A 27,284-nucleotide genomic window follows, 5' to 3' on the forward strand; every position below is an offset into this window, starting at 1 on the left:
GTGTATGGAGAGAAGATAACCTTTTCTGCCACTGACCTTGAGATGATTAATAGAATCAGGAAATAAATGTCTTTCTCCCTCGAGATTTAAGAAATTAAGCTTGCTTTGGTTTTGTTTTTTAAATTGGTCACTTGTAGGTGTACTTCAATGGATTCTAAGGGGGAATATATGATGTTATTAAATAGCTCGGTGGAAAGTGATTGATGTTCTAAGACACTAGTTTTCCTCAATACCTATAATAAAAGATTTCTTCCACTCTCATTGTTTTAGCTACATTCAAATACAAATAATTTCTAATTTTATATTTTTAGCTCAATATTTCTCCATTATTCTAATTTACATATCCAACTACTATCTGGATATTTCAGAGTTCCCTCAAATATATCCAAACTTACTATTTATTCTCTAGCCTATTTCTCCTTCTTTATTTTATCACATTAATGTTGTTACCATCATCCATTATTCAAGTAAAATACTGGAAAATCTATTTGCAACTTTCTCCTCTTACCTACACAATCATTTGCCAAATTTCTTTGATTTTACTTTTTTTTTTTTTTTTTTTTAAATATATTCCATTGATTTTTTACAGAGAGGAAGGGAGAGAGATAGAGAGTCAGAAACATCGATGAGAGAGAAACATCGATCAGCTGCCTCCTGCACATCTCCCACTGGGGATATGCCCACAACCCAGGCACATGCCCTCGACCGGAATCGAACCTGGGACCCTTCAGTCCGCAGGCCGACGCTCCATCCACTGAGCCAAACCGGCCTCGGCTGATTTTACTTTTTAAATATTTCTTTGATGCATTCTGTTCTCTCTACTCCTACCAGTTTATGGTTATGTCTTAAAGAATTGAGGTTCCTTAACAAACTGATTATATTCTGCCTGGAAATTATCTCTTTTTCTCATAGTGCATTTTTCCTGATCTTCCAATTGCCTGGTGTACTCCCTTAAGCTTTTCTATCATTGCACTGTGAGCTTGTTTCTCCTATTGACTTATGAGATTCTTGTAGGGGCAAGGGTTTTGCATTACCCACCGTTGTAACCCTAGCATTTTAATGACCAAAACATAAATAGTTCTCAATAAATGAGTGTTACATGAGTGAGTGGTGGACAGTTGATTCAATTAGTTAATTCCCAGAATGATAAATCACAGTGACTATTTTTAACGCTTTCCAAAATTGCTGATTTTTAATGTACAATGTATTAAAATTGAAAATATCATATTATTCTACTCACATTTATTTTAAAATTTCTATTTATTTTTAACATTTTTAGCACAAGTGATTTTGTGATCATTTTATTCTTTCATTTGTTTTGTAGGTTTTAGAAACTTACATATTGATGACCAGATAACTCTCATTCAGTATTCTTGGATGAGCTTAATGGTGTTTGGACTAGGGTGGAGATCCTATAAACATGTCAGTGGGAAGATGCTGTATTTTGCACCTGATCTAATAATAAACGAGTAAGTAGTAACTTGACTTTTGTAGTCCTTATTAGCATAAGTATGTATGTAGGATAATCTTGAAAATTACATTTCAACAGATAATCATACATTTAATGTGCTAAGTAATAGTTTTCTTGAAAGATTTCTCAGAATTACCTCATATCGATTGATATTATCTCATATCAATTATAGCTTGACAATATTAATATAATTATACCATCTTATCAGTTAATTTGATATATGGAGAGTTTTCCTTTTGTTTCAATGTATAGTAATTGTTTGAAATGCAATTTTTTTAAATTTCAGGAATATATCAAGAAATATACTTAAAGACAAAATTAAATGTTTATTTATCAAATTAAAATTTCTTTGGTGCTAATGAAGATAATGAAGTAAATTATAAATAATTTGCTTGAAAATATTGATTTACCTTCAAAAGGTAAAGACATCTCTCATTAAGAGGAAAAACAACACTGAGGATTTATTTTTAAAATTGAAAGATAAATATTTTAATTTGCTTGATTATATTTAAATTTCTGTAATTAATGTTCTACATATAATCTTTAAATCAGAATCTTTTCATGGAAATATTTATACTATTTTCATGGTGAATGTTGACTCAGAACTCTATAACATAACATATAAATCTTGACAGTTTATAGTTAACTTTTGTATATTGTAATCCATTTTATATCCTATTATCCTTTGAAATTGATAAGGAATTAATATCCTTTATTTTACAGCTCAGGAAACTGAGGCTCAGAAGAATCGCATAACATACCTAAGGATCTGAGTGACAATCTCAATCTTCACTCTTCTGAGTCAAAATCTAGTCTTCATTATTCTTGTTAGCATCATGCGATTAATGTGAATATTATAAAACAGTACATGGTCGAGGAAATAGTTTTTTAAAATGTCCTCAACCTTCAGAATTTGTGTTTGACTTTGTCAATTATTTAATTCTCCCTGATGTTCTTTTTTCTGTATCACCATACATTTCTCCTAGAGTAGTTCACAGTGTAACTAGTGCAAGCTGAATGCTCTGAATCGCACCCCTGAACTGTTCTATACTTTCTGTGAGGAAAATCCATTCTCCTATTGGATTGCACACAAAAATTCATATATTTTTTTCACAGAAGGAGTCCATCAGTAAATAAATTATTTCCTGAGCATTCCTTAGTTCCACATTTTCAACTCCTACAACTTCTTGGTGTGATGATAAAAAAAAGAAATGTTAACCTTGGTCAATGGGTATTTAATATGATTTTCTAACTTTAAAATTTTTTAAGCTCAAAAATTCAGCATTGTGAAAAAATTTTGACGTTTAAAATTCCAAATATCATTGCTTCTTTGTGAAAAGTCATTTTTAATAATAAATAAGGTAAGTACTAAATCTCATATTCTGTAATAAATTACATGAACTGGCTAATATACATCTGCGAATTTTTTTCCCTGTTACTTTTTCTTCTGGGTGTTGTGTATGATGGAAGACAGCGGATGAAGGAATTATCATTCTATTCATTATGCCTTACCATGTGGCAGATTCCACAGGAGTTTGTGAAGCTTCAACTTAGCCATGAAGAGTTCCTCTGTATGAAGGTATTGCTACTCCTTAATACAAGTGAGTATAAGTAACGTAATATAAAATACTTACTTTTTTATTTTTTTATTCATTAGGAAAGTTTCAAACAACTATATGATTATATGATTATACAGGAGATATGAATCTTCTATTGTAACTGCAAAGGAGAAACACCCATTCTACTGTTATAGAAGTTAATAAAGTTTCATCCTATTTATCAGGTTTTACTTAACACATAATACAAAAATAACCTATCAGTTCAACCAATTCCATTTTTTTATAAAACATTAAATGGTTTTTAAAAATATATATTTTATTGATTTTTTACAGAGAGGAAGAGAGAGGGATAGAGAGTTAGAAACATCCATGAGAGAGAAACATCGATCAGCTGCCTCCTGCACACCTCCTACTGGGGATGTGCCCGCAACCAAGGTACATGCCCTTGACTGGAATCGAACCTAGGACCTTTCAATCCACACGCTGATGCTCTATCCATTGAACCAAACCAGTTAGGGCTTAAATGATTTTTTTTTTATGTTCACACATTTAAGTTATTATAAACTAATTAATATTGCATAGACACAAACTATGCTTCTCTCTACCCACCCCACCAAGGATTTACTATATAAACTACATAATTTTGTTTGGAATCATTCTCTATGTTAGGATAGGCTGTTGTAATAAATAACTACCAAGAACAGCAGCATAATACAATAGCAGTTAATCGCTCACAACCATAGTCCAGTAGGTTAGCAAGAAAACCCAGGCTCCTTTCCTAAAGGGACACCACCCTCTCCTAGCAGCTGGGAGTGTGCCACCGGGTCTGACTAGAAAATGAACACAGAGTGAGAAAGGTTTGGAGGGGAAACCTGGACGTACCATATGTCATTTCCACCCACTTCCCATGGCCCACCTTAACTGCAGGAGAGGCTGGGAAATACACCTGAGCTCTATACTCAGAAGAAAAAGAAAATGGTGTATTAGGAAGCATAGCTTTGGTCACCAGAAAGTAGGGGCATTTTATTTAATTCTCTCTCTTTTTTTGTACACAAAGAACAGTGTACCTCTGTCTCAGTGGATCCTCAAGGGTTTGGGTGAGAAAATTTTTAAAACCACTTTTACCTTTTACCCTTTTCTGTGCTCTTTCCATGCACCATCAACCAGAGTGTTTGAATCGATCCTCCATTCATAGTGATCTGATCTGAAAGAGAACAACAGAAAGCTAAGGTCTTAGGTAGAAGGTGAGCCAAAGGTCTTCTCTGCAGTATCTTTGCAGGAGCTTCTTTCTAGTGCACACATCTCAAATAGGAGTAACCTATCAAGAGTAAAGGCAGAAAAGCTAAACCCTTAGAAAAGTCAGGGACTGATTCAGGATCTAAGGGTTTATAGCCTATTTTCCCCCTGGAAAACCCACTGGAGCAAAGACCTTCAAGCCTAATTTGATGAAGTGCATAAAGTGGACTAAGGGCATTGATATGAGACTGGCCAAAAGAGTCAGATGGCATAAATTTAATATTACAGCAGTTAACTTCTGCCCTTCTCGACAGAATGAATCAGTTCTGCCATAGATGGTCTTATATTATCTCCCAAATTATTTATTATTAACATAATTATGTATTTATGGATAGACTCCATTATGACCAAAAAAATCCCAAAATCTCAGTAGCTTAACAACAACAACAAAATTCGGAGTATTTGTTCTTCCCACTACATGTTTAATGCAAATCAACAAGAGGGCTCTGCTCATTATCATCGCCTGGTGCCCAAGCAAATGGAGGCTGTATCTTGACACATACTCCCACAGTCACTAGAGCCATGGAAAGGAAGGGAATAAATAGGTATGCATTACGAAAATTTGGAGCCAGGGGAGGGAATTTAGAAAGCTACAATAATTAATACAGTGTGAGAAAAGAATAGATATGTTGAACTGTTATTCAAGTCTGACTAGTACATATTAGAACTTAATATACCATAATATGAACATCACAAATCAATGAGTATGGAATAAACATTGTTGGAAAAATACTGTATATTTTGGAAAAACTTGGTTTGGATATTTATCTGAAATTATGTTCTAAGATAATACCAGATAATTAACTTAAATTTAGTTAAAACTTAAATTTAGTTAGTGAAAAACAAACTAAAACTAATATAAATAATTTTGAAATCTTAAATAAGGAATATATTTTAAAAATAAATGCAGTGATCCCTGGCTGGTGTGGCTCAGTTGGTTGGGCATTGCTCTGAAAGGTTGTTGGTTTGATTCCTGGTCAGGGCACATGCCTGGATTGCAAGCTCTATCCTTAGGAGGCGGGTATGTGTGTGAAGCAGGCAGCCAAACACTGTTTCTCTCTCTCCCTCTGCCTTCCTCTCTTTCTAAAAATCAATTTTAAAAAACCTTTTAAAAAATGCAATAAGTAAGTTGGCAAAAGGAAAGTTTGATGATTGGATGAATAAGAATTTAAGCCTCCCATTTTCCATTATAAACTAAAATACGAATCTTCAGGAAAATATGGCAGGTTGAACACATACATTTTTCCATTGATTCCTCTAAAACTACACTAAAATATTAGCAATGAGATCTTTAAAAATAAAAATGAAAAGAGGATGAGAGAGGAGTCAATAGCAAAAACATGTTTAAGTTAGCAAGCACAACCAATTTAGCATACCTAAGCCAGAAGTAAGAAAATTCAAGAAGTGCCTTTATTTGTATCACTGAACCTCTGGCATGTTGTTCAGTTGGTGACATTTACGAGTTTTCAAAAGGAGAGTGAAGGTAGAGTTAAAAATGGAGTTCCGTTGAAAGTCAGTTTCCAAATATCACCCAACCATGCCAATTGTTTCTCACCAACTGAGACAGAGATTGTAAATTATTCCCTGAAGAGGATATAACAGAAGAAAGCTGTATTGGTGAACCACAGGTACTGTTGAGGGTGAGGGTTTCCATGTTGAAAACAGATTAAGATTATTTGCCAAATTTTGAGACAGCATACTTCTCCCACCTGTCTCCCAGAACCTTGCCTTCCAAACTTATATCCTCCAGATATGGAAAATGAAAATTTCTTCTCTGCAGAATCTGTTTAGCCAGAAAGAAAAATCAACACTAATAAAAGAGAAAAATGGTAATTGGCGTACAAGCTACCCTTTTCATTGGCTAATCAGGGCTATATGCAAATTAACTGCCAACTAAGATTGGCAGTTAACTGCCAACAAGATGGCGGTTAATTTGCATATGTAGGCACAATGCAGGGAGGCGAAAGGGAAAGCAGGAAGAAACCCCCTGCCACTGACAGTGATCGGAAACCCAGGGGGGAGCTAAGAGCTGGGGGGCAGGGCAAAGGCGGCCCTGGGGCCGCCTTTGCCCTGCCCCCCAGCCATGATCGGAGAATCAGGTGCCTTTTCCGCCCTGGCCAGTGATAGCAGGAAGTATGGGTGGAGCCAGCGATGGGAGCTGGGCACGGTCGAAGCTGGCAGTCCCAGGAGCTAGGGGTCCCTTGCCTGGGCCTAAAGCGAAGCCCACGATCGCGGGGCCGCTGCCACTGCAGGTCCCCACTGCCCTGGCCGGACGCCTAGGCCAGAGGCATCAGGCCTGGGCAAGGGGCCGATCCTGTGATTGGAGGGTGATGGGGGTCAATGCCTGAGGGCTCCCAGTATGTGAGAGGGGGCAGGCTGGGCTGAGGGACAACCCCCCCCCCCCGCCCCACACCCAGTGCACGAATTTCGTGCACCGGGCCCCTAGTAACTAAATAATAGCAGGGATTTCTCTTTGAAATAGCTCAGCTAGATTTCCCTGCAATAAAGCTCACAGTCAGTGAGCACTACCCATTCAAATATAACTATCAATCAGCTCTTTAGTTTTCTACTCTTGAATATAAATAAACAATGAGAAATACTTTTGACATTAAAGACAAAGACAAAACAGAAAAAAAAAAAAGAACTTGAAGGAAACAGAGACCATGGAGACAAAAACTTCAGAAAAATAGAAAAGTTAACCCCTCCTTAGAAAGATAAGAGAACATATTGTACCCCACGAAATTAAGAACTGGATACTATGAAAAAAGAATAATAAGAAAAGGAAAGAGCCCTTGAAAACTAAAATTATTGATATGTATGTGAAGAATTTAAAAGTCAGTAGAAGCATTGGAAGACAAAGTTGAAAAATGTCTTAAAAGTAGGGCAAAATACTAAAATTTGTGGGAAATCAGAATCAAGAAGGAGATCTGACACCCAAATTGTTAAAGATCTAGCAAGAGAAAATAGTAAAATACAAAAGAAGAAATCAACCAGGGCATCTTAGACAAGTGGCAACAGGACCTATATATTTAAGCAAAAAGTTATAGGTAAATTGACAATGGAAATAAGAGACTTAGCTGTAAGAACAGGAAGTTGTGCCTAGAATCTAGATATATGAATTAAAGATTTCAGAGGTAAATATCTAAATTACTAGTTAACATATAATAAGAGTCATTTCCATTAAATTCAGCAACAAAATAGGAGCATTTGTCACCACTATTATATTTACTATTCTGGAAGTTCTGAACTGAATCATGAAGCAGAAATAAGAGCTACAACTACAGTCATGCATTACTTATAAAGACATTGGGTGATTTCATCATGTGTGAAAAATAGAGTGCACTTACCCAAACTGCACACGTAGGCTATATGGGATCTAGACTACTGTAGGGGAATAAAAATAATTTCTCCTCTATTCAGCTTGGTTCTTGGCTGAGACATCCCTGTAATAAATGACAGGAGAAAAACAGAAGTGTAATAACGTGTATACCTCCTGAATACATGGAAGAGACCTAGGAAAATTTAGTAATTTGCCAAATAGCTGAAGCCACACCTTAAATTCCATCTTCAGCTGCAGACAAAAGAAGCTTATGGTGGAAGGGAGGCAGTTATTGGAGGTTAACAAGAAAAGTAGAGTCAACAAGGTAAAGATTTAAGTCACTGTCTTCTGCATTGATAAGAGTTTCTAGAGATAAAGTCATCCCCCACTTCCTGATACAAAGCAGAAGACACCCTTTGGAGATGTCCCTTAGACTTGTAAATACCTTTTACAAAGAGTAACTTCTACTGGGCTTTCAGAGTTTCTCCCATGTCTGCTGTTTTTTAAATTAGCCAGCCTAAAATAATCCTTATGCCAAATAGACATATTTGGGGTGACAGATTCTTCCCCCATATCTCCTGGGCTAAAAAACTGTGCAGCATGTTACTGTGCTAAATACTACAGGTAATTGTAACACAATGGTAAGTATTTGTATAATGTATTGCATTACAACATCAGTAGGCAATAGGAATTTCCCAGCTCTATCATAATCTTATGGGGCCATCATTGTATATGCTGTCTGCTGTTTACAGAAACCTCATTATGTGGTACATGACCATACTGGAAAGAGGAAAATGAAGGTATTATTTGAATATAGTGTTGTATACCAAGAAAACAAAGGTAATCACCCCAAAATTAGAATTAAAATGTACATTTAAAAATATAAAAACAATATAATCAAGTGAAGGGATATAAGGGAAATATTCAAATAGCAATGGTTTTCTCCCATATTAATAGGAAAGAGTTAGAAACTTTAATGAGGTAATGTTAAAATGACAACAAAAAAGATAAATTATCCAGGAATAATCTTAATGAGAGATACTTGAGATTTATATGATATTGACATAAGAAACATCCAAATCTATAGACTATTGTACAAGAGTTTATATGAGCCAAACTAATGACAGTTGCCAGGAAGCAAATCTTAAATGCTCCAGAGAATGACAGTTTGCAGTTTCTTTTGAATTAAGGAGGAAAGGTAAGGAAGATTGCCTGAAGATGGGAGAAAGTAAGGCAGAGATTGGATTACAGGACAGTTAAGATTATGTGCTCTCTTAAGGGTCTGAAAAAGAGGATTAATTCTGACGTTTCAAAGGTGTGTTAAGGTTGTTGCACAAGAACAATGGACAGGGCTAGCTTAAAAACCTTTCAATAAGGAAGTCATAGACTTGGACATGACTACTCACTATGACCTGCCCAGTTAGGAATTTATGATCAGATCACCCTGTAAGGTTCTTCTGTGAGATTTATTACAGCACTCCTTCTTCATCCATAGAACACAAGACTTCACAGAGAGATCCAAGTATTTGTTAAAAGGAAAGAAAGAAAAAGACTACATGCTGTTGCACACTTAATCAAACCAAGTATTTGAGACAAAGCTGTAGAATACTGTCAGGTGCTCTTTTAAGCAAATTCTAATTTAAATACAATTGACCCAGCTCTAATATAGGTAAGCTGAAATGTTTATATTACCTGCTTGTTCTTATATTCTTCCAGAGAACCAGAAATTCATATGTCCTAAAAGTATCGGTAACATTATTTCTTATTTAATATGTTGTGTATAGAGTTACATAGCAAAAAAATCATCACACAGCCCAAAAATTTGTTGTAGAAACCACTTGTGTCATCATTTTAAGCATAATTGACACTTGTGATTGTCTTTCTACAGTTCCTCTGGAAGGGCTAAGAAGTCAAAACCAGTTTGATGAAATGAGAGCAAGCTACATTAGAGAGCTCATCAAGGCAATTGGTTTGAGGCAAAAAGGTGTTGTCTCTAGTTCACAACGTTTCTACCAACTTACAAAGTTTCTTGATAACTTGCATGATGTAAGTATTTAATTTTCTAGAATATCAATGAATATTTTCTGAATTTCTATAACTTTTTAAATAATAAATCTAAATTTTATGTCATATGGTTTCCTTAAATTTATAGTTGTACTTATATTTTAAAACAGTATTTGCATCATATTGCTCAGAATTTATATTTTGCTTTGTTTATTTTTTATATGGATCACCTAAATGTCCTCTTACTAGTATTTTTATAATTTGAGGGTAATCTAATAGTAGATAGGAATTGTGATACATTTTCCTGAATATGTTCTAAAATATTTTGGCCTTCAGTTGGACAAAATTTACAGGAAAAGCAAAAGTATGGATGTGGACAATAACACTCTCATAGCATTTTTGATGGAATTATAAGTTAATAACAATTGAGGAGGAAAAAAATGTTCCTCTACCCTTCAAGATTCTTTTGGCTGGTCTAATAATTAAATGTACATGAGACAAGTTAACAAGAGACAATAACCCAATGTAATAACATACATACCTATGGGGACCCCTCATGCATGAGAAAGTCAGAGACACCACATACAGTAGAGGTTCAGAGAGAGGAAGTTAAAATGAGGTGTAGATGGCAAACTCTGTGAGTTTGGTAGGTTCTTTTTTTTATTATTATTAGATTCCACATATACTAGTAAGTGAGATCATACAGTCTTCGTTTGACTTATATCACTTGGCATAATGCCTTTATGGTCCATCCTCATTGTTGCAAATGGTAAATTTCTTAATTTTTTATGGCTGAATAATATTTCATTGGGTATATATTTTATATACACATGCCATCTTCTTTATCCATTCACCCATTGATGAACACGTAGGTTATTTCCCTTGTGTATTATAAATAATGCTGCTAGGAATATGAGGGTGCAGATGTCTTTTTTAGCTAGAGTTTTTTTTGTTTCCTTTGGATATATTCCCAGAAGTGGAATTGCTGGATCACATGGTAGTTCTACTTCTAATTTTTTGAGGAACCTCCATACTGTTTTCCATAGAGGCTGTACCAATTTACAATTCCACCAACAGTGTGCAAGAGTTCTTTCTTCTCTACCTCCATACCAGCACTTGTTATCTCTTGTCTTTTTGCTCAGGACCTTTCTAACAGGAATAAGGTGATATCTCATTGTGGTTCTCATTTGCATTTCCCTAATGATATCATTTCATGTACCTGTTGGCCACTCGTATATATCTTTTTTGTAAAAATGTCTATTCAGGTCTTTTGCCCATTCTTTAATTGGATAATTTGGGTAGGGTTTTTTTGTTGTTGTTTATTTGTTTGTTGGGGTGTTTTTTGCTACTGAGTTATAGGAGTTCTTTATATATTTCAGATAATAACCTCTTACCAGTTATATGGTTTGTAAATATTTTTTTTCCCATACCTTTGGTTGTGTTTTCACTTTGTTGATAGTTTCTTTTGCTGTGCAGAGGCTTTTTAGACTGATGTAGTCCTGCTTTTTGTTGTTGTTGTTGTTGTTGCTTGTGTTTTAGGTGTGATTTCCAAAGAATCATTACCAAGACTCATGTCAAGGAGCTTTTTTTCTCTATTTTCTAGTAGGCATTTAATGCTTTCAGTTCCTACATTTATTTATTTTTTTAAATATATTTTTATTGTTTTTAGAGAAGAAGGGAGAGGGAGAAAGAGAGAAGCATCAATGATCAGCTGCCTCCTGCACGCCCCCTACTGGGGATTGAACCCCAAACCCAGTCATGTGCCTGACTGGGAATCAAACCATTACCTCCTGGTTCATAAGTTGATGCTCAACCACTGAGCTATGTCAGTTGGGCGGTCCTACATTTAAATCTTTAATTAATTTCAAGTTAATTTCTGTGAGGGGTGAAAGAGGAGTCAAGCTTCATTAAGTATTATTGGCTCCCTTGTCAAATGTTAGTTGAGCCCCATCCAGGTGGTTCAATAGATTGGAGCATTATACATACAAAAAAAAAAAAAAAAGGGTGTAGGTTTAGTCCCCAGTCAGGGCACATATCTAGGTTGTGGGTTCCATACCTGGTCAGGGCATATGAGAAACAACTAATCAATGTTTCTCTCTGACATCAATGTTTCTCTCTCTCTCCTTTCTCCCTTCCTCTCTTCCTCTCTTCCATTTTCTTTAAAATTAATAAACATATCCTCAAGTGAGGATTTTAAAAAACTTAGTTGATTATATATACTCTGGTTTATTTCTGGGCTCTTGATTTTATTCCTCTGGTTTATTGGTCTGTTTTTATCACTATAAGTTTATTGTATAGCTTGAAATCAGGAAGTGTAAGTCTCCTGCTTTGTTCTTCTTTCTCAGAATTTCTTTGGCTTTCTGAGGTCTTGTGGTCAATTTAGTTGCTCTTTCTGTCTGCTCCAAGACAAGGCACAGGACACATCTGCCTATTCGGCCGACATTTTTCCTTCCACCTACTTTCATTTTTAAAAATCCTATTTTACTATTATAACATTACACAGTGTGTGATATTTTATATATTCTAGAAAGTGGAGCTAGTTATTTTCATTTTGGTAAGAAGAAAACATCTTGGTGAGTATTTATATTGTTAGAAAAATAAGTTGCCATGCTTGAATAGTATATGAATTTTTTACTTTTCTTACATTTTTTTTTCCATTTGTTAAACCAACAGCTTGTTAAACAACTTCATCTGTACTGCTTGAATACGTTTATCCAGTCCCGGGCACTGAGCGTTGAATTTCCAGAAATGATGTCTGAAGTTATTGCTGCACAATTACCCAAAATCTTGGCAGGGATGGTGAAACATCTTCTCTTTCATAAAAAGTGAATTCCATTTTTACCTTTAAAAATTAAATTTTGTCGTATGTCTGTTTTTGTTTGGGTCAGGATTATGAGGTCTCAAGTTCTTACAATGTTCTTCTCAAAGCCTTACATTCATATCATATCATTCTGTATAAATTCCAGAGAAAATTGTGATATTTTAACTGTTTTCATTTATACGGTGTAATTAGAATTTTAAGTGTTTTGTGTACCCATATTTTCTTTAAGAGTTTACAAGATTGAAAAAGTACTAAAATTGAGGGTTAAGGTAAACTTATACATGTTATTTCATACGATTTAGGTGAAGATTTTAAACTTTTGCATCTAACAAATCTGTTTTAGAGAGAAAAAAAAATCTTACATGTAATACTAAAAAGCTATTATATATGTTCCTTTAGGGAGATCCCTTTGTCTCCTCGATTATTTTTTTAAAAATGGACCTTTAAAATGGTATGCAAAATTTTGTCTACATGAGTGTATATACATTTTTGTTAGAAGGAAATTTATAACCTTTAAAAGATTTTCAGGAGTTTTTAAATGCAGAAAATACATAGAGAAAAGGAGTTTAAACTTTTGAAGTAGATTGATGTTCCTCAAACTAGGAAAAGTAGCTCACATATAAGACTGCTTTCCAGTCTGGAGACATAAATCTCTAAAGAAGTTATTAAGTAGAGCCATACTATTATGACAATAGTATTGTGGGTTTTATAGTTTTTTACTAACTTTGGTAATTGTGCTCTAGTAAGATATTATGAATTGAAATGGGAAGTCAGAAGAGTTGCTGGCCTAATTCCACTCCTTACTTGAGAGCATGTGGAAAGTCACTTTACTGATTCTCAGTTTCCTCACCTTTAACTCTGGTATAATAATATCTTTATTGCAAAATGTTCCTTTTGATCAGAGCTTCTTATTAACATCTTCTCTAATCCAAGAAGCCAAAAATGGAGGGAGGAAGGGAGGGAGGGAGGGTGAGAGGGAGGGAGGGTGAGAGGGAGGGAGGGAGGGCAGGGATAAAAAGAGAGGAGTATTATTCTCTTACTCTACTCAGTGAAGCATAATAGACTAATCACAGGTTGAAACATTTTGAGTGCCTTTGTTCTAATTCTAAGAGAGATACTTCAGGGAATACTAGATACTGTCTTAAAGTAATGCAACCAATTATAATAACTAGAAAACACAATTTTTATTTTTATTGTCATATGAATGGAAAATATTCTTTTAGATGAGTTCTTTCCTGAGATGAGTCACTGGAGATCTATTTTTTTCAAAGGAGATACATGTATGTATGTGTGTGTATATATATATATATATATATATATATATATATATATATATATATATACACACACACACACACACACATCTATATGTATAGATATAAACAGGAAGAACTAAGTTCATAACACTGGTAAAGTTCAATTGAAATCCATCAATGTTTTCTAGATAAAGTAATTTATACCAAAGGCATATCTATGTGCCTATTATAGGTCATGTATATGATACATATATAATTTTTAACAACCCAGAGAAACCAGAGATCCAATTCTTTTTCTAAATTTCTTTAAAGTTAGACATTATCTGACAAATAAAAATACCACCTTATGCAAATTAATAGTTGTTAATGAGAAAATCAAAATAACTTCTAAAACAATATAGAAAACACTGAAGTTTGATTTCTTAATGAGTTTTTAATTACTCATTCCATTCAACTGATAAATACTTGCAGTTTAACAAGGGACACAAACATAGAATAATATTCATGAATACTAGTGTGGCCTCCAAAACAAGATAAAATGGTTTCATCTGATTAAAAAATTGGCATTATTAGTTTTTTACTAATAATTTCTTCAGTTTACAAAGGAGAATTAGCTATGAGTATCTATAAATAGTAGGTTCTCAGAAGGCATTTGAAGTGGGTATTAAAACAGGCTCCAACCAGGGCCTTTGCCTTGAGCACACTAGATTTATGTGGCAAATATAACAGATAATATGCAAATCATGTAACTCTTGGTTATAACATTGAATAACAGTTTAACCTAAGTATTCCAAATAGTCTCAACATTAGTATAACAATGGTCTCTTCCTTAGTATGTCTATGTCGTGTCTTTTCTGTGAATGCATATGTATTATAATAGACACTACTGGTATTCAGTTCTTCAAGTATTGATACACCCACACACTCATTCTCTTTGCACTATCCAGGCCAAAGTTTTCTTCCTTAAAAGGATCTAATTACGCTAATTCCTCATTGAAAATATTCACTGACTTCCAGTCACTTATTATAGTGATTCTCAACTATAGCTGCACTTTAGAATCTCCAAGTAAGCTTTTCAAAAGCACCTTTAACTTTATTTGGTCTACTTTTCTTATTAATGCCAGCACATAGTAGTAGGAGTCTGAAATGGTGTTAAAGCATCAATTCTTACAACTTGCTTCTCTCTGTCCAACACTGTCATATATTCATCTTATGTTCCAGTCATGTAAATCAATTTTCTACCCAAATTTTCACCTTTGGATACCAGTCCCATTTATATCTCAACCTTTAACACTCAGCCAAACATCATTTCTATGCCTTCCCTGCATCGTCCAGGCAATTATTTGCTTCCCCTAAGGTTCACCATGCCTTTTGTGCACATTTGAATTGCAATAGTGTGTTGTTCTATAATTCCAACTCTCCTACAAGTCTGGGAGCCACCTGAGGTGGGTCAATAGCATTTCTTGAACTGAAAGTTCAATGATTTGTTCTATATTTTTGGTATTACTGTGGATCTCTCTCATTCTTTTGTTACATCACTCCATGTCTCTGCACACATGACTTTATCACCTTATCTTTCCATGGTCCCTCTCTCTATCTCTTCATTTCTCTTTACCTTTTTTTAATTTTCCACATTTTCTTCCTACTTTGTGAGATATCTCCTTGTACTGATTATACCATAGGGGAATGTAAGTACATTTTATATTTATTAAGAACACCTAATGCTCCTTGTTCTAAATGTTTAAATTGAATGAATGGAATATCATTTTCCTCCCTAAGGAAAATTCAGAGAATAAAATTGTTTCTTTATAGGTAAGTAGCCCTAAATTGTTTGTATTATAAAACTCAGTATATAAGTTTTTCTGATTTCTGATTTCATTCAACAAGTATTTATTGAGTACCTGCTATTATTGCCAAAAAAAAGTGCTAGTAAGCATTATTCTTCTATGTTATTGTTCCTTGTATCTCAAGAAAGTTACAGTCCGATAGTAAGTTTAAGTCGCAGTGCCTTAAATAGGAGACACTCAAATTTTTGTTGAATGTACAAATGAAAAATACAATGTGATTTTTGATAGTTCAAAGGATTGTTTATGTATAACTTTACTGAGGCAAATGCAGCACAACATAAGATACTAATTTTAAAATAAATATCAAATAATTCCTTAGTTTAGTCATATCAGAATTCATTTGCATTAAATCTGTGTGTATATTTGTTGAAAAGCTTTCAATGTCTTTTTCCCAAAAATTTCATCCCAATAAATGCATTTTTTAATTTCATATATAATAAAGAAAACCTACCAATGTGGGAATGATATCTCCCAGAATGAATTGTGTGACATAGGTAAATGAATGTAGGTGTGTCCAAAAATAAAAACAATGTCATTAGCCTTTCACACTCAAGTAATGACCCAAGAGAACAGTTAATGATGTGATCATTTTGTTATCTGATCTTCTTACTTTGAATTAAAACAATATTTTTTCATCAACACAGACTTAAATTTCAACATAATTTTTTACAAAAATTTTTACATAATTTTAATGTCCTGATTTCACTAACCTATGGGGGAATAGAATGTGGTGATCAGAAGGGTTGGGTTTCCTTATTTTGCAAGCTCATATGATGTTTGATATTTTTTATGTTGATCTTAATTCATAAAGTGCATGTCTAAATACTAGGATTTAATATTTTGTGCTAATCTTAAAAAAAAGAAAAGCTTATGCAAAACAACATGACATCACCAAATGGAAGATATCTAGTCTCTAAATCTTTTGCTCTACAAATTCCTGACTACTGATGTCTCTTTTCATGAAGTCATTATAAACTTTATTTTTTAGGTCACGCTCTTTGTGGTAGCTCTAAAATGAAATTATATCTATATCATAAAAAACAGGTTATATATCAGAAAATACTTGAAGGTTACTCAAATAGACTATTGAGTTAATGAAATGTTTCCCTTTTAAAAGTTTGAGAAGCCATTTGAGTCTAAAGCTATTGTACCTCTAATATCAGTTGTTACATAACAATTTTTGTGTTTTCATTAAAAAATGATACTTTATAATTAGCCAACAGTATTATTTTTTTATTTATTTAACATTAAAATAATTTATTGCTACACAGAGGATAGACAATATGCTTCTGCCAAAACAATGCCTTTTCTGTAGTTAGGGCATTTCAACCTGTAACTTGTAAATTACCCACAGCTACAGTGATATAATTATAATGGATACTGTGGAAACAGCAGACCGAGGCCTGTGACCCACTTCTCTGGCATTAACTATCTGAATGAGCTTAGCAAATCACTTCACCTCTCTGATTAAACCTGCCTTTGCTGAATCGTTTTATGAAAATAGAAAATAAAAATAAGTATACAGGTGTTCAGAAATGGTAACCGCTATTACGTTTTCATTAAGCCATAGTTCTATCTATAACTTTACCAGATTAATCTGGTATATTCTATAGTGAAATCAAGGAATCTAGAAGTTCAGTTTGTTTCCTCTAGGTACATAGGAATGTTTGATGTATTTTGATTTGAAATTAGAGCTAGAAGTATTCAATTAATTTCTTTATAGTCTTTTGAGTTGGGGTTTGTTTCATTGAAAAATCTAAAGAGCCTACCACCCTTCCTTATAAATCAATTAAGAATAATGATACTGATTTTGACATTTTTAAAGTATTTCTTTAAAATATAGAGAGCTTGACTAGAACACAACACCTCCAAAATTCGATGGTATGTATTACATGCTCAGACCATTTTTACTATGATACTAATTCCACAAAAGGGAATAATGGGTCTAGAAATCGTGATGAAGTCATCAATCCAAAAAAATAACATTCCTGTTCTTAATAAGGTTATAATACAAAATATCCACAAGAGATTTTCATGTCTGCCTTGATCTGATATCTTGCATTCCTTTGGTGAGATGGCTATTAAAATTTTTGGAGTTTTTCTTGCGGTGGATACCTAAATGATTTCTCTCATCTATATTATCTTTTACACACCAGATTTCAGGATAGAATATGAATTTTTAAAAATTACCTTGACACTCTCCAAAACATTGTGCATAATCCCTCAACACTCAAAGAAATTTTTCCCAAATTTAAATTTGTCTCATTTTCATAATCAAGAACTCAACAGCCATGTCTTCACTGAAAGTGAAATGGAGAAGCAGACACCCCATGGAATGATATAACTCACTTTTGCTCAATGTATGCCTTTTAAATAGCCATTGGATATTGGGAATGTTGGCATCCCTTAAATTTTACAGGGAATACATAGCCACATAATCTAGTAAGTTTGCCAACCCCTGAATTGCTTATCTTCACTAGGCTAAGTCATGTAATGATTTTAATGAAAATATTGTTCAGGGTCTGTGGTTTAATGGTATTTTTCTTAACTTTTGGTGAAACGGACAGTCTTAATTCCTACCTGGCATGTGGCCTCTATTTATTGTACCATTATTCCATATTCCCTGGTCCTCATCAAATCTAAAAATTGAACAAAAAGCAGTAAAATAATTGACTACTCACCCAATATTATGGATCTGATCTAACCTGGATTGGTTTTCATCCGTAATCTGGAGCCAGCCTGGATGGGGTCTGAATCACATCCATTCCTATTGAAACTCAGAAAAAAAGGCCTTGCAGAGTTTATGTTACCTTATGTTAAAGGGCTAATAGAACTTATAGCTTCAAAGTTAAGCCAGAAATAAGGTGGCCATAGAAACACTGAAAATAAGAAGCCAAGAGTAGGTTAACAATTTGTCCTCCCTGTCACTGCAGAATATTGAAGAATTTTGGGGGTCTTGGTGATAAGTTAAAAAAGCAGAAGTTCAGAGTAGCAGTGATTTAATACATACACTACCTGAATGTCCTATAATCAAAGCAAAAAACAAAAAAACAACCCACAAAAAAAACAAAACATAAGGGATGGGTCTGTTCCTCTCCTTGGAGTTGGCCACGTTCCAAGGCAGTTCTGGGCACATGCCTGGAGGCTGCATCTTCGCTTGTCCACCGCCTCGTGCAGCTGTGGAGTTTGGAAGACTGTTGCTGGACTGCTGGATTAGCCCCAGAATGTCAACCTCATTTTCAATTTACTGACTCGTGTTGCTTTATGTCAGGCTGACCTTACTGTTAAACACAAGTTTGTTTGCTTTCTTTCCACTCATGGAGAAATGGGGAAAGCATTACTTTTAAGCCAGTTGAACGTTTTAACTGACAAAGCGCTTTCAGGGAAATGTGAATTAAGCAGCTAAGGAAGCGTACCCTGTCCATTTTTTCTTTTTTAAAGAAAATGTGTGGTATTAACCCTGCAGTGTGACATCAGCATCATGGTCAATATGTAGAGGGATATGGGCAAAATATTTAAATGGTAATGTAAATAGGTATCAAGTCATACACTGTAGCTTATTTTTATAATCTTGAAATTGCTCTTAAAACATCAAATCCTGATATATCCAATTTAGCAGACAAATTATTCTAAACAAAACACACTTAAATACGTTTCCTTTAGTCAGTTATACATAAAGCTTAACATTTCTTCTAAGATGTCTACTTACCTGTGAGGTCTTATTGTTATGAATTATTTCTAAAAAGCAGTTGTTTTAGCCCTGGCCAGTTTTGCTCAGCAGTTAGAGCTTCAGCCTGAGGACCAAGAGGTCTGGGGTTCTATTCCTGGTCACGGGCATGTACCTGGGTTGCAGGATCCCCGCCCTGGTCCAGTGTGTGCAGGAGGCGGCCCATTGATGTGTGTTTCTCACATCTGACATCAATATTTCTCTCTCTCCCTCCCTTCATCCCTCTCACTTACTCTGGAGAATCAATGGAAGGAATATTCTTGTGTGGAAATTAACAGGAAAAAAAAACTTTTTAAACTTTTTACCACTACAAATACCATTTACTATCTCCTCCTCTCAGAAAAGTTTAGGTTTTATAGTATCTCCCCATGAAACTATTCCTATTAAGAAATGGTGTTTTGTTTCTTGTTTTATTATTAAAAGACATATCAATTCAAGCTGTTGAGCAGTATAACAATTAATTCCATACTGATTTGATATAGTTTATGCAGCTTTAACTTAGTAGTTACAAAATTGGGGAGGTGGGGGAGATAATAGCAAAATAATCAATGGACATCTATCACAGCTCTCCTAAACTAAGTTAAGAGCCAGAGATCTGAGGTAATAAAAGTAAGTCTTGCTCTTCTAAAAGCTTTAAAACTCATGAGAAAGAGCAACAATTTTTATAGGGAGTTAATGTAAGCATACTGTATTATTGTCAAAATAAAGATATGCAGCTCTGCTAGTCCACCATAGGGCAAAAATACTATCCAAAATTTACTGAAAGTGGTGGCCCCTATATTTGAGATAACTAGGGCTGAAAAGAGATTTTCCTAGTCTTTAGAATTCATCACTTTAATCAATAAAGTATGTCCTTATGACCTGAGTATTTTGTGCCTTTTAACTTTTCTGATATGTGCATATTCAGAGGAAAAATCAGACTAAAGAGATTTTTTAAAAAAAACTTTAAATTTGGGGGGCAACAGAAGAAAATATAAAAAGTTCTTTGTATTTTTGGAAGGAGTAAATATTACTTACAAAAGTGAAGTAAGATCTCTTCTAAATAATAGCTTAAATATTTTTCCCTTGATTATTGAGCAAGCAGATGACACAAAACATGGGTGATTACAGTGATAACAAGGCTAAAAGTTAGAGAAATTATTCACTATCCAAACTTAAAATGTTAATTTGCTCAGAGACTTGTTTTTTGCTTCTTAAGAAAGTCCATCATTTTCTAATTTAAGGCTACATGGTTTGGGGGGGGGGCGGGGAGTGTGCAGGGAATCGTGACCTCTAAGTCTCTGTTTGGTTGCCAATTGGATGTCTTAACAGAAGGAAAAAAAGACAAATGAGAGAGATAAAAAAAATAAATTAAGAAAGAGAAAGATAGAAGGGAGGAAGAATGAGGGAAGAAGAAAAAGGAAGGGAGGGAGGGGGAGAGAGAGAAGGCTTTCAACTCTAAAACTTCAAATTTCTGTTAATAGTTTACATCAGTATAAAATACTCAACCACCTATGTTAATAGAAGATGAGGCTGAAGAAGAAAACAAGGTCCAGATCATCAATGGCTTTGTATACCATGTTAAGTTGTGTGGTCTTAATTCTGTTGTAAGCAGGAATGCAGTAGAATTCAGATTGGTATATAAGAGTATTCACTCTCACTGAAAAACTGAGAATGGTTTGAGATGGCTAAATGTGGAGGCAGAATTATTTTTTAGGAAATTGCAATATTTTGGTGATTAATGATGGTCATAAACAATGACAATTTAGAGATAATCAAAACCTCTTCCCTAATTTTCCAGAAGTTTTAAAAACATAACTTAGAAGTATTGACAGAAGTTATGAACATAGATAATATATACCATATAAATTTTCAAATACAAGTTCAGATATCTATCCTGCTGTATTAAAATTTTAGGTTTTTTTAAATCAAGAAAGACAATAAAAACAAAGAAAGTTTACTAAGTGCATGAATCCTATCTAACTGAGCAATCTGTAGGTTTCCCTAACATCCCCGCCTTTGCATGCCTGCTGAACCTTGTGGTCCCAGTCCGTGCATAAAAGTGAGACTAGAACAGCTCAAGACTCAGCAAATGGGAAAGAAAGGAAGACTGAGTTAAGCTAATAAAAAATAAACACATCCTTTACGATACATAGATTCCTTCTTTAGATGCCATTTCCCAGTATAATTACAAAATGGTATACACACAAAATGCTTAATTCTCCGTAAGGGACCTTGGCTTCATGAATTCTTCACAGAGTGTGGGGAGTTTGATGGTTGATAGAATGGCGAGCAAACCTGGCGTTTAAGAATATCCATCTCTTTAGTTTAAAAGAGCCTTATTTTTTATTACCCCGTTCAGTTTCCATCAAGGACTGTTCTTCCTCCTCCACTAACCAATGGCAGCTAAGTAGAGAAAGAAGCTTATACTATGCAGGTGGTGGCAATGAGAAGGGGCTTATTTCTCCTGCTCCTCATGGGCCTCATCAGTCCCTTGCTGTGCCTGGTCATACAATCCACTGCTGTCACCCCATAGTCAAGTCTATGGCTTGTCGACTCACCCGTTCTCTCTTCTTCAGCACTGCCAGGTGCGGTCACTTATCTAACTTGATACCTTCCATCTTATGCCGGCTCAGCATGGCCTGCTTAGGCCCAGCTGCTTTCCCCATCTGGCCTCTGGCTGGGGTACTTTGCCCCTCGAGAAGTGCCGTGCCGTGGCTCACCACTTCACTACCTGCTAAGCCCTCACCCAGCTGGCACCAGGCCGACTCCAGGCATCTCTGAGACGTTTGCAGATTTTGCGGCCATGCACAAAAGCCACAGTTTTCTTGGACTCCCCTTTACTTGTCCAGATGTTCTATTGCCATCCCATCTCCTTCAAAACTGAGACACTGTCATCTGACATCCTTACCCTACCTCTGCCGCTTTCTGAATAACAGAAGCCTCTCACTTCCTCTTCCTGCCTGTCTGAGTCTCCCCTTGGGTCTTACACTGAGTTCTCTTCGCCAACTCCTAGTGACTCTCCTTTTGAGTCTGCCTCTTGAGGGTACCTTCGAAATTTGGAAGACCGTTTTTTTTTTTTTTTTCTTCTAAGAAAGCAGCATTCTCCAGACTTGTCTTGCTCTCTTCTCAAAGACCACTGTGGAAGTCAGAAGCTGAACATTGACTTTCTTTAAGCATTTCTACTACAACAGTCCAAATTTTCCGTGGAGCAACATGGCTGCTTCCAACTGAGCAGGAAAAGGGTCAGGTGACAAAAAGAAAAACACGAAGAGGAATATATTTCAACAAGTACATTCTTGGGATGTGCTCTGGGAATCCCAATGAGATGTGTGTCAAATAGTGAGGCTCTCCATCAATCAATGTCTAAGACTTCTGGCAATGGCAACATTATCCCATACTTAATTGAAATAGAATGTTTTATAACCCACCTGAAATATTTAGCAGACTTCTTTGCATATAGCAGATTTTTACATTTTGTTATGTTGAACTTGATGAAATATTCCAAGTTATCCACTCTGTTCATTTTAAATAAAACAAGTGTAATGGCCCTGGCTGAGTAGCTCAGTTGGTTAGAGCATCATCCCAGTAAGCCAAGATTGAGGGTTCCATCCCTTGTCATGGCACATACAAGGAGCAACCAATGAATGAATAATTAAGTGGAACACCAAATTGATATCACTCTCTCAAATCAATAAAATAAAAATTAAAACAAAAAAATAAAAGTAGTGTAATATTTGGCAAGTGATGCAGAAAACCATCATTCCCTCTCTTATGACCCACGCCTCTTTTGGTTCACGTTGCTACTACTCTACTTTGAGTATATAGTAGGACAGTAAGTACGTACACCGGACTTATACTTTTAAAGGAATTTAACTCCCATACACTTCCTGAGCCCAGTTTCACACACCTACTGCCTCATTTCTGAGAGGGCACGGCAGTATTTGAAAGCACCCTGGAAACTCATCTGAGGCTATTGTCAAGAAAGTGAGACTCTCCATCTATATGCAACTGGCACTGTTTCGCAGGCGATGGTTGGGTGCCAAATGAAAAGCTATAAAAATTAGGTGATAATGGGCACCCAACAACATTATCACATACTTATTTTCAATCTAATCTCTATTTTTAAAGGAAAGGTGGATTTTGGAAAAATTATTTTGCGAGTCACATCAGAAAACTGAGTCAGTCTGTTCTACCTGACAAGTATCTTACATTACATTGGCTAGTGGTTTGAAATGGATCATCTTCAAATAATATGTTTTCTTAAAAATAATTTACCACTAATTCTTATTATTCTTCTTATTACTATTCTGTTGTGATAAGAAAGAATAACTCATTTCTTAATATCTCTTCATTAATGAATTAGAGTGCCTCAAACCTCAATACACAGTAAAATACACAAGGTACTTAAGAATCATCAGTACATTTCTTTACTAGTCACTTTAAATTTTTAATTAACATTTTAGTTTTTACAATAGTTTACATGGCATAAGGTGGTATATTAACATGTATAGCTTGGCATTATGTAGACAATATCCTTGACTGTGTGTACATTTTAATCAAGCAAGGAATGAATCTCAGACAATTAAATTAAATCCAACTAATTGTTCACAAAGACAATACACTCAACTGGTATCTAGTAAGTTTTAATAAAGCACTGTTTTGGTTACTCAGATTGGTAATGTGAAAAGATTGATATTTTTATACAAATATATAAATTTTCTTATGAAATTTAATGCATTTAAATGAAAGTGAAAGAGAATGTAATCTAATTTAGTAGCGGAGTTTTCCAGGCTATTGTGCATTGGTTTCATTATTAGAATATAATTTTTATATATTTTATATATATTCCAGTATAATACTGAAAATATGCAAATGTTAATAAATAAAATAAGTGCCTAAAATGTATAAGGAACCTCATGTATAAGAATGTAGATGGAACCTATCTAAGGCCTTAAATGCTAGGCATTTGGAGACACAAAGATAAAAATGTAGAACAAATCTTGTTTTTAAGTTCCAGCTGATAAAGATGTCAGATACTGTTTGAAACTTAAACACACATGTTTCTTATTCAATCAATCAGCTACATTTGTAGTAGACTGGAGAAACCAGAAAGTTTTATTGGATTATTTGACCATGAAAATGTTCCTATAATGTTTTTAAAAATTATTTCATTTATTCTTCAATGCTGTTTTCAGTTTAAAAGTTAAACATGTCCTCATATTCATATTTAACTTAAATAATGTTGAGAAATGTATGTTGCCTATAAAACACTATGCTATGTTTCTTGTAAATATATGATTTTGATATTTGTGGAGTTTTTCTAATTTACATTGAAGTTAACTAATAAATAAACAGAAAATGTGTTAAATAGCCCTGGGTGTAAATGCATGTGACACTCTTCCCTGGTGTCAGTCACTCTAACAAGCTAATGAGTGTATGCATCCTTCTACCTGCTTTTCAAAAGCAGCATTTTATTTAAATAATAGGATGTTATATTGGCATCCTGATAATCAGATGAGGTAAAATTTCAACCTATAAATGACCTAAATGAAGTGAATAGAATATTTTGACTTTATAAGATGCGGACATCTGTGATCAGTTATTTTGAGCAGTTTTGGAATTCATAAGCTTGAAAGAACTGAAGCACTCTATGAAAAAGCAAACGGCTTTCCTCTCCGAATGGCATCAGCTGCACATAGTCCTGCTGTGATGTAGAAGAAGCCGTGTAGCACAGCGTGGGACACCTCAGGTTCGGGAGCCTGTCTCCGTCTGCTTACAGGCTGCACCATTTGCTAACTTCACCTCTGATTCAGTTTCCTTATTTGTAAAATGAGCATAATAATAGAACCTCTCTCACCGGTTTGTTGAGAGGATTAACTAAATTCGTATAAGTGACTTGCCTGACATACTACACACTATCTCAGTATTTTGTCCAACTCAAGTGACTTTTTCTTTAATAGGTAGATGATTAAGGATTCAGAGGGCATTTAGATTGTTATCTTACATAAAGCTCATAAACAATGGTAATTTTTCATTGTTGACATCTTGTGAAATTCAATAGCATGGTATTCATTAAGGTAAATTTTTTCAGCATATGAGATTAAGGATGGACTGTTGTTATACATGAAAAACAATCACATATAAATCAATAAAACTGTCTACTAGCATAGCCACAATTCTTCAATTTCTGTGCTTGAGACAGTTTCCATTTAAGGTAGATTGAACTCACCCAATCTATAGTAACCCTTTTCCCTCTCCCCAAGAAATAATGTTTCTTTGAAAAGAAGTATGTAGGAAAAGAAAGAAAATAATTTTTGAATTTATTACAATACTTAATAAAACAATAATTCTGGAAAATCTGTTTGTAAAATAGTTGTTTAATTTTAAATTATAAATCTAAAATTTTATTCTGTTGGCATTAAAGGACTTCAATATTGTTTACAGTATATCTCAAAAATTACCATGGGACCAAACAGTAATGTCCTTATTTTGAGAATGTTTTGTGTAGTTTTTGTTCTGTCACATGCTGAACAGCCTAGAAATTTTAAATATTCAATTTTTTTCAGAATTTAAGTCAGATAAGTGAATAAAATATGTTTAAAGGAGAATAAAATAATATCCAACATTAACCATTTTTAACCATTGTGTATGATAATGTGTGTGTAGCATATATCTTGATTTGTCTAGTATATTTTATTTCCTTCCTATGGTGGAAGGCAACTTTAATGTATTGTCATTGATTTTTCACATTTTAAGATCTCTAAACCTAGGATGCATCTTATAATTCACGTTATATTACAATGCCATCAGCCACGTGGAAGTCATAGCCAGTCTGTGAAAACCTTCCCTTGACACCTCCTGGTAGGGATCAAAAAACATCCCTAACATCAAATAAATATGGTGTATAAATATATTCATTCTCCATTCATAAAATTTAACTGCTTCTTTTAATCTGTGTTAATATTAATTCCTATTTATGATAGACCAGTAATCAATATGCATTTGATAGGTATTACTGGGGGGTTTTCAGTTATTTGAGTAGCTGTTATGCACCAGACCTTACACTAGGGAGAAGTCCTATGTATATTATCTCTAGCTCTTACAATAATTTTTCCATCTAAATTTTATGACTTCCATTTTAACCCTTTGAGTACCAACCAATATCCTAGGAACTATGCTAAAATTGCCAAGACATTTTTGCTGATTTTACAGCAGTAAACTTTATAAAATCATAGTACCTGTAAAAAGTTAGGCAGATAAATGGCAGTGGAAAATTTTAGAACTACAAACATTCAGCGTCATAAGTAATCTGCACTTGGGTGTCATCTGTCAATAAAGAGTGAACTACTAGCATCTAATAGTGACACTGCAGGAGGAGCGCGATAGCACTCCTGGCACTTTTGGCGAAAGACAGGAGGAGCGCGATTGCACTCCCCGGTACTCTAGGGGTTAAAGAAGAGGAAATACAGGTTCAGAGTAGTTAATTACATTTGAAAAACAATTTCTTACACTATTGCTCTTCCAAAAAGAAAAGGAGTTTCTGTCATATTTTTCCAAATTAAATTATTTTTCTTAGCATACCTATTAAATCTTTATAATGGTTTTTATTTGAAAAAATAAGAAATGTAAAATAATCAATAATAATAAATGGGCTGCCTGTTTAAGCCTCATCAAAATGAACAGCTTTGGAATCCTTAAGAAAACTATAAAAAGTTTTCTAGAGGAAAAAGTCAATTTTCCACGGAAATCAAAATATAAATAGTTCGTAGTTCCCAACACCATAACCTGTGCTTGAACATTATATAAAGTTTGATGAATATATATGTACTAGAGGCCTGGTGCACAGATTCCTGCACTGGTGGGGTCCCTTGGCCTGGCCTGCGGGACCGGGCCGAAACTGGCAGTCAGACATCTCCCGAGGGGTTCCGGATTGCGAGAGGGCTCAGGCCAGCCAAAAGGACCCTACCGGTGCATGATCGGGGCTGGGGAGGGACCATGGGAG

At 34.6% G+C, this 27,284-nt stretch overlaps 1 protein-coding gene and 1 long non-coding RNA gene across 2 annotated transcripts in view; both read left to right on the forward strand.

Moving 5' to 3' along the window:
• PGR (progesterone receptor) overlaps positions 1-13,030 on the forward strand; it is a 69,003-nt gene extending 55,973 nt beyond the window's left edge. Inside the window, exons 5-8 of the mRNA XM_059708072.1 lie at positions 1,325-1,469; positions 2,942-3,072; positions 9,534-9,691; positions 12,323-13,030. Of these exons, the coding sequence (XP_059564055.1) occupies positions 1,325-1,469; positions 2,942-3,072; positions 9,534-9,691; positions 12,323-12,478 (590 nt within the window). The 3' untranslated portion in view covers positions 12,479-13,030. The remainder of the gene's footprint in view (positions 1-1,324; positions 1,470-2,941; positions 3,073-9,533; positions 9,692-12,322) is intronic.
• Positions 13,031-13,489: 459 nt separating this feature from the next.
• LOC132240633 (uncharacterized) lies at positions 13,490-16,104 on the forward strand. The gene is made up of 2 exons (XR_009454368.1): positions 13,490-13,758; positions 13,857-16,104. It is a non-coding gene; the product is annotated as an uncharacterized LOC132240633 (long non-coding RNA).
• Positions 16,105-27,284: the final 11,180 nt, after the last annotated feature.

This window comes from Myotis daubentonii, chromosome 9 (assembly GCF_963259705.1).
Source record: "Myotis daubentonii chromosome 9, mMyoDau2.1, whole genome shotgun sequence".
NCBI lineage: Eukaryota > Metazoa > Chordata > Mammalia > Chiroptera > Vespertilionidae > Myotis > Myotis daubentonii.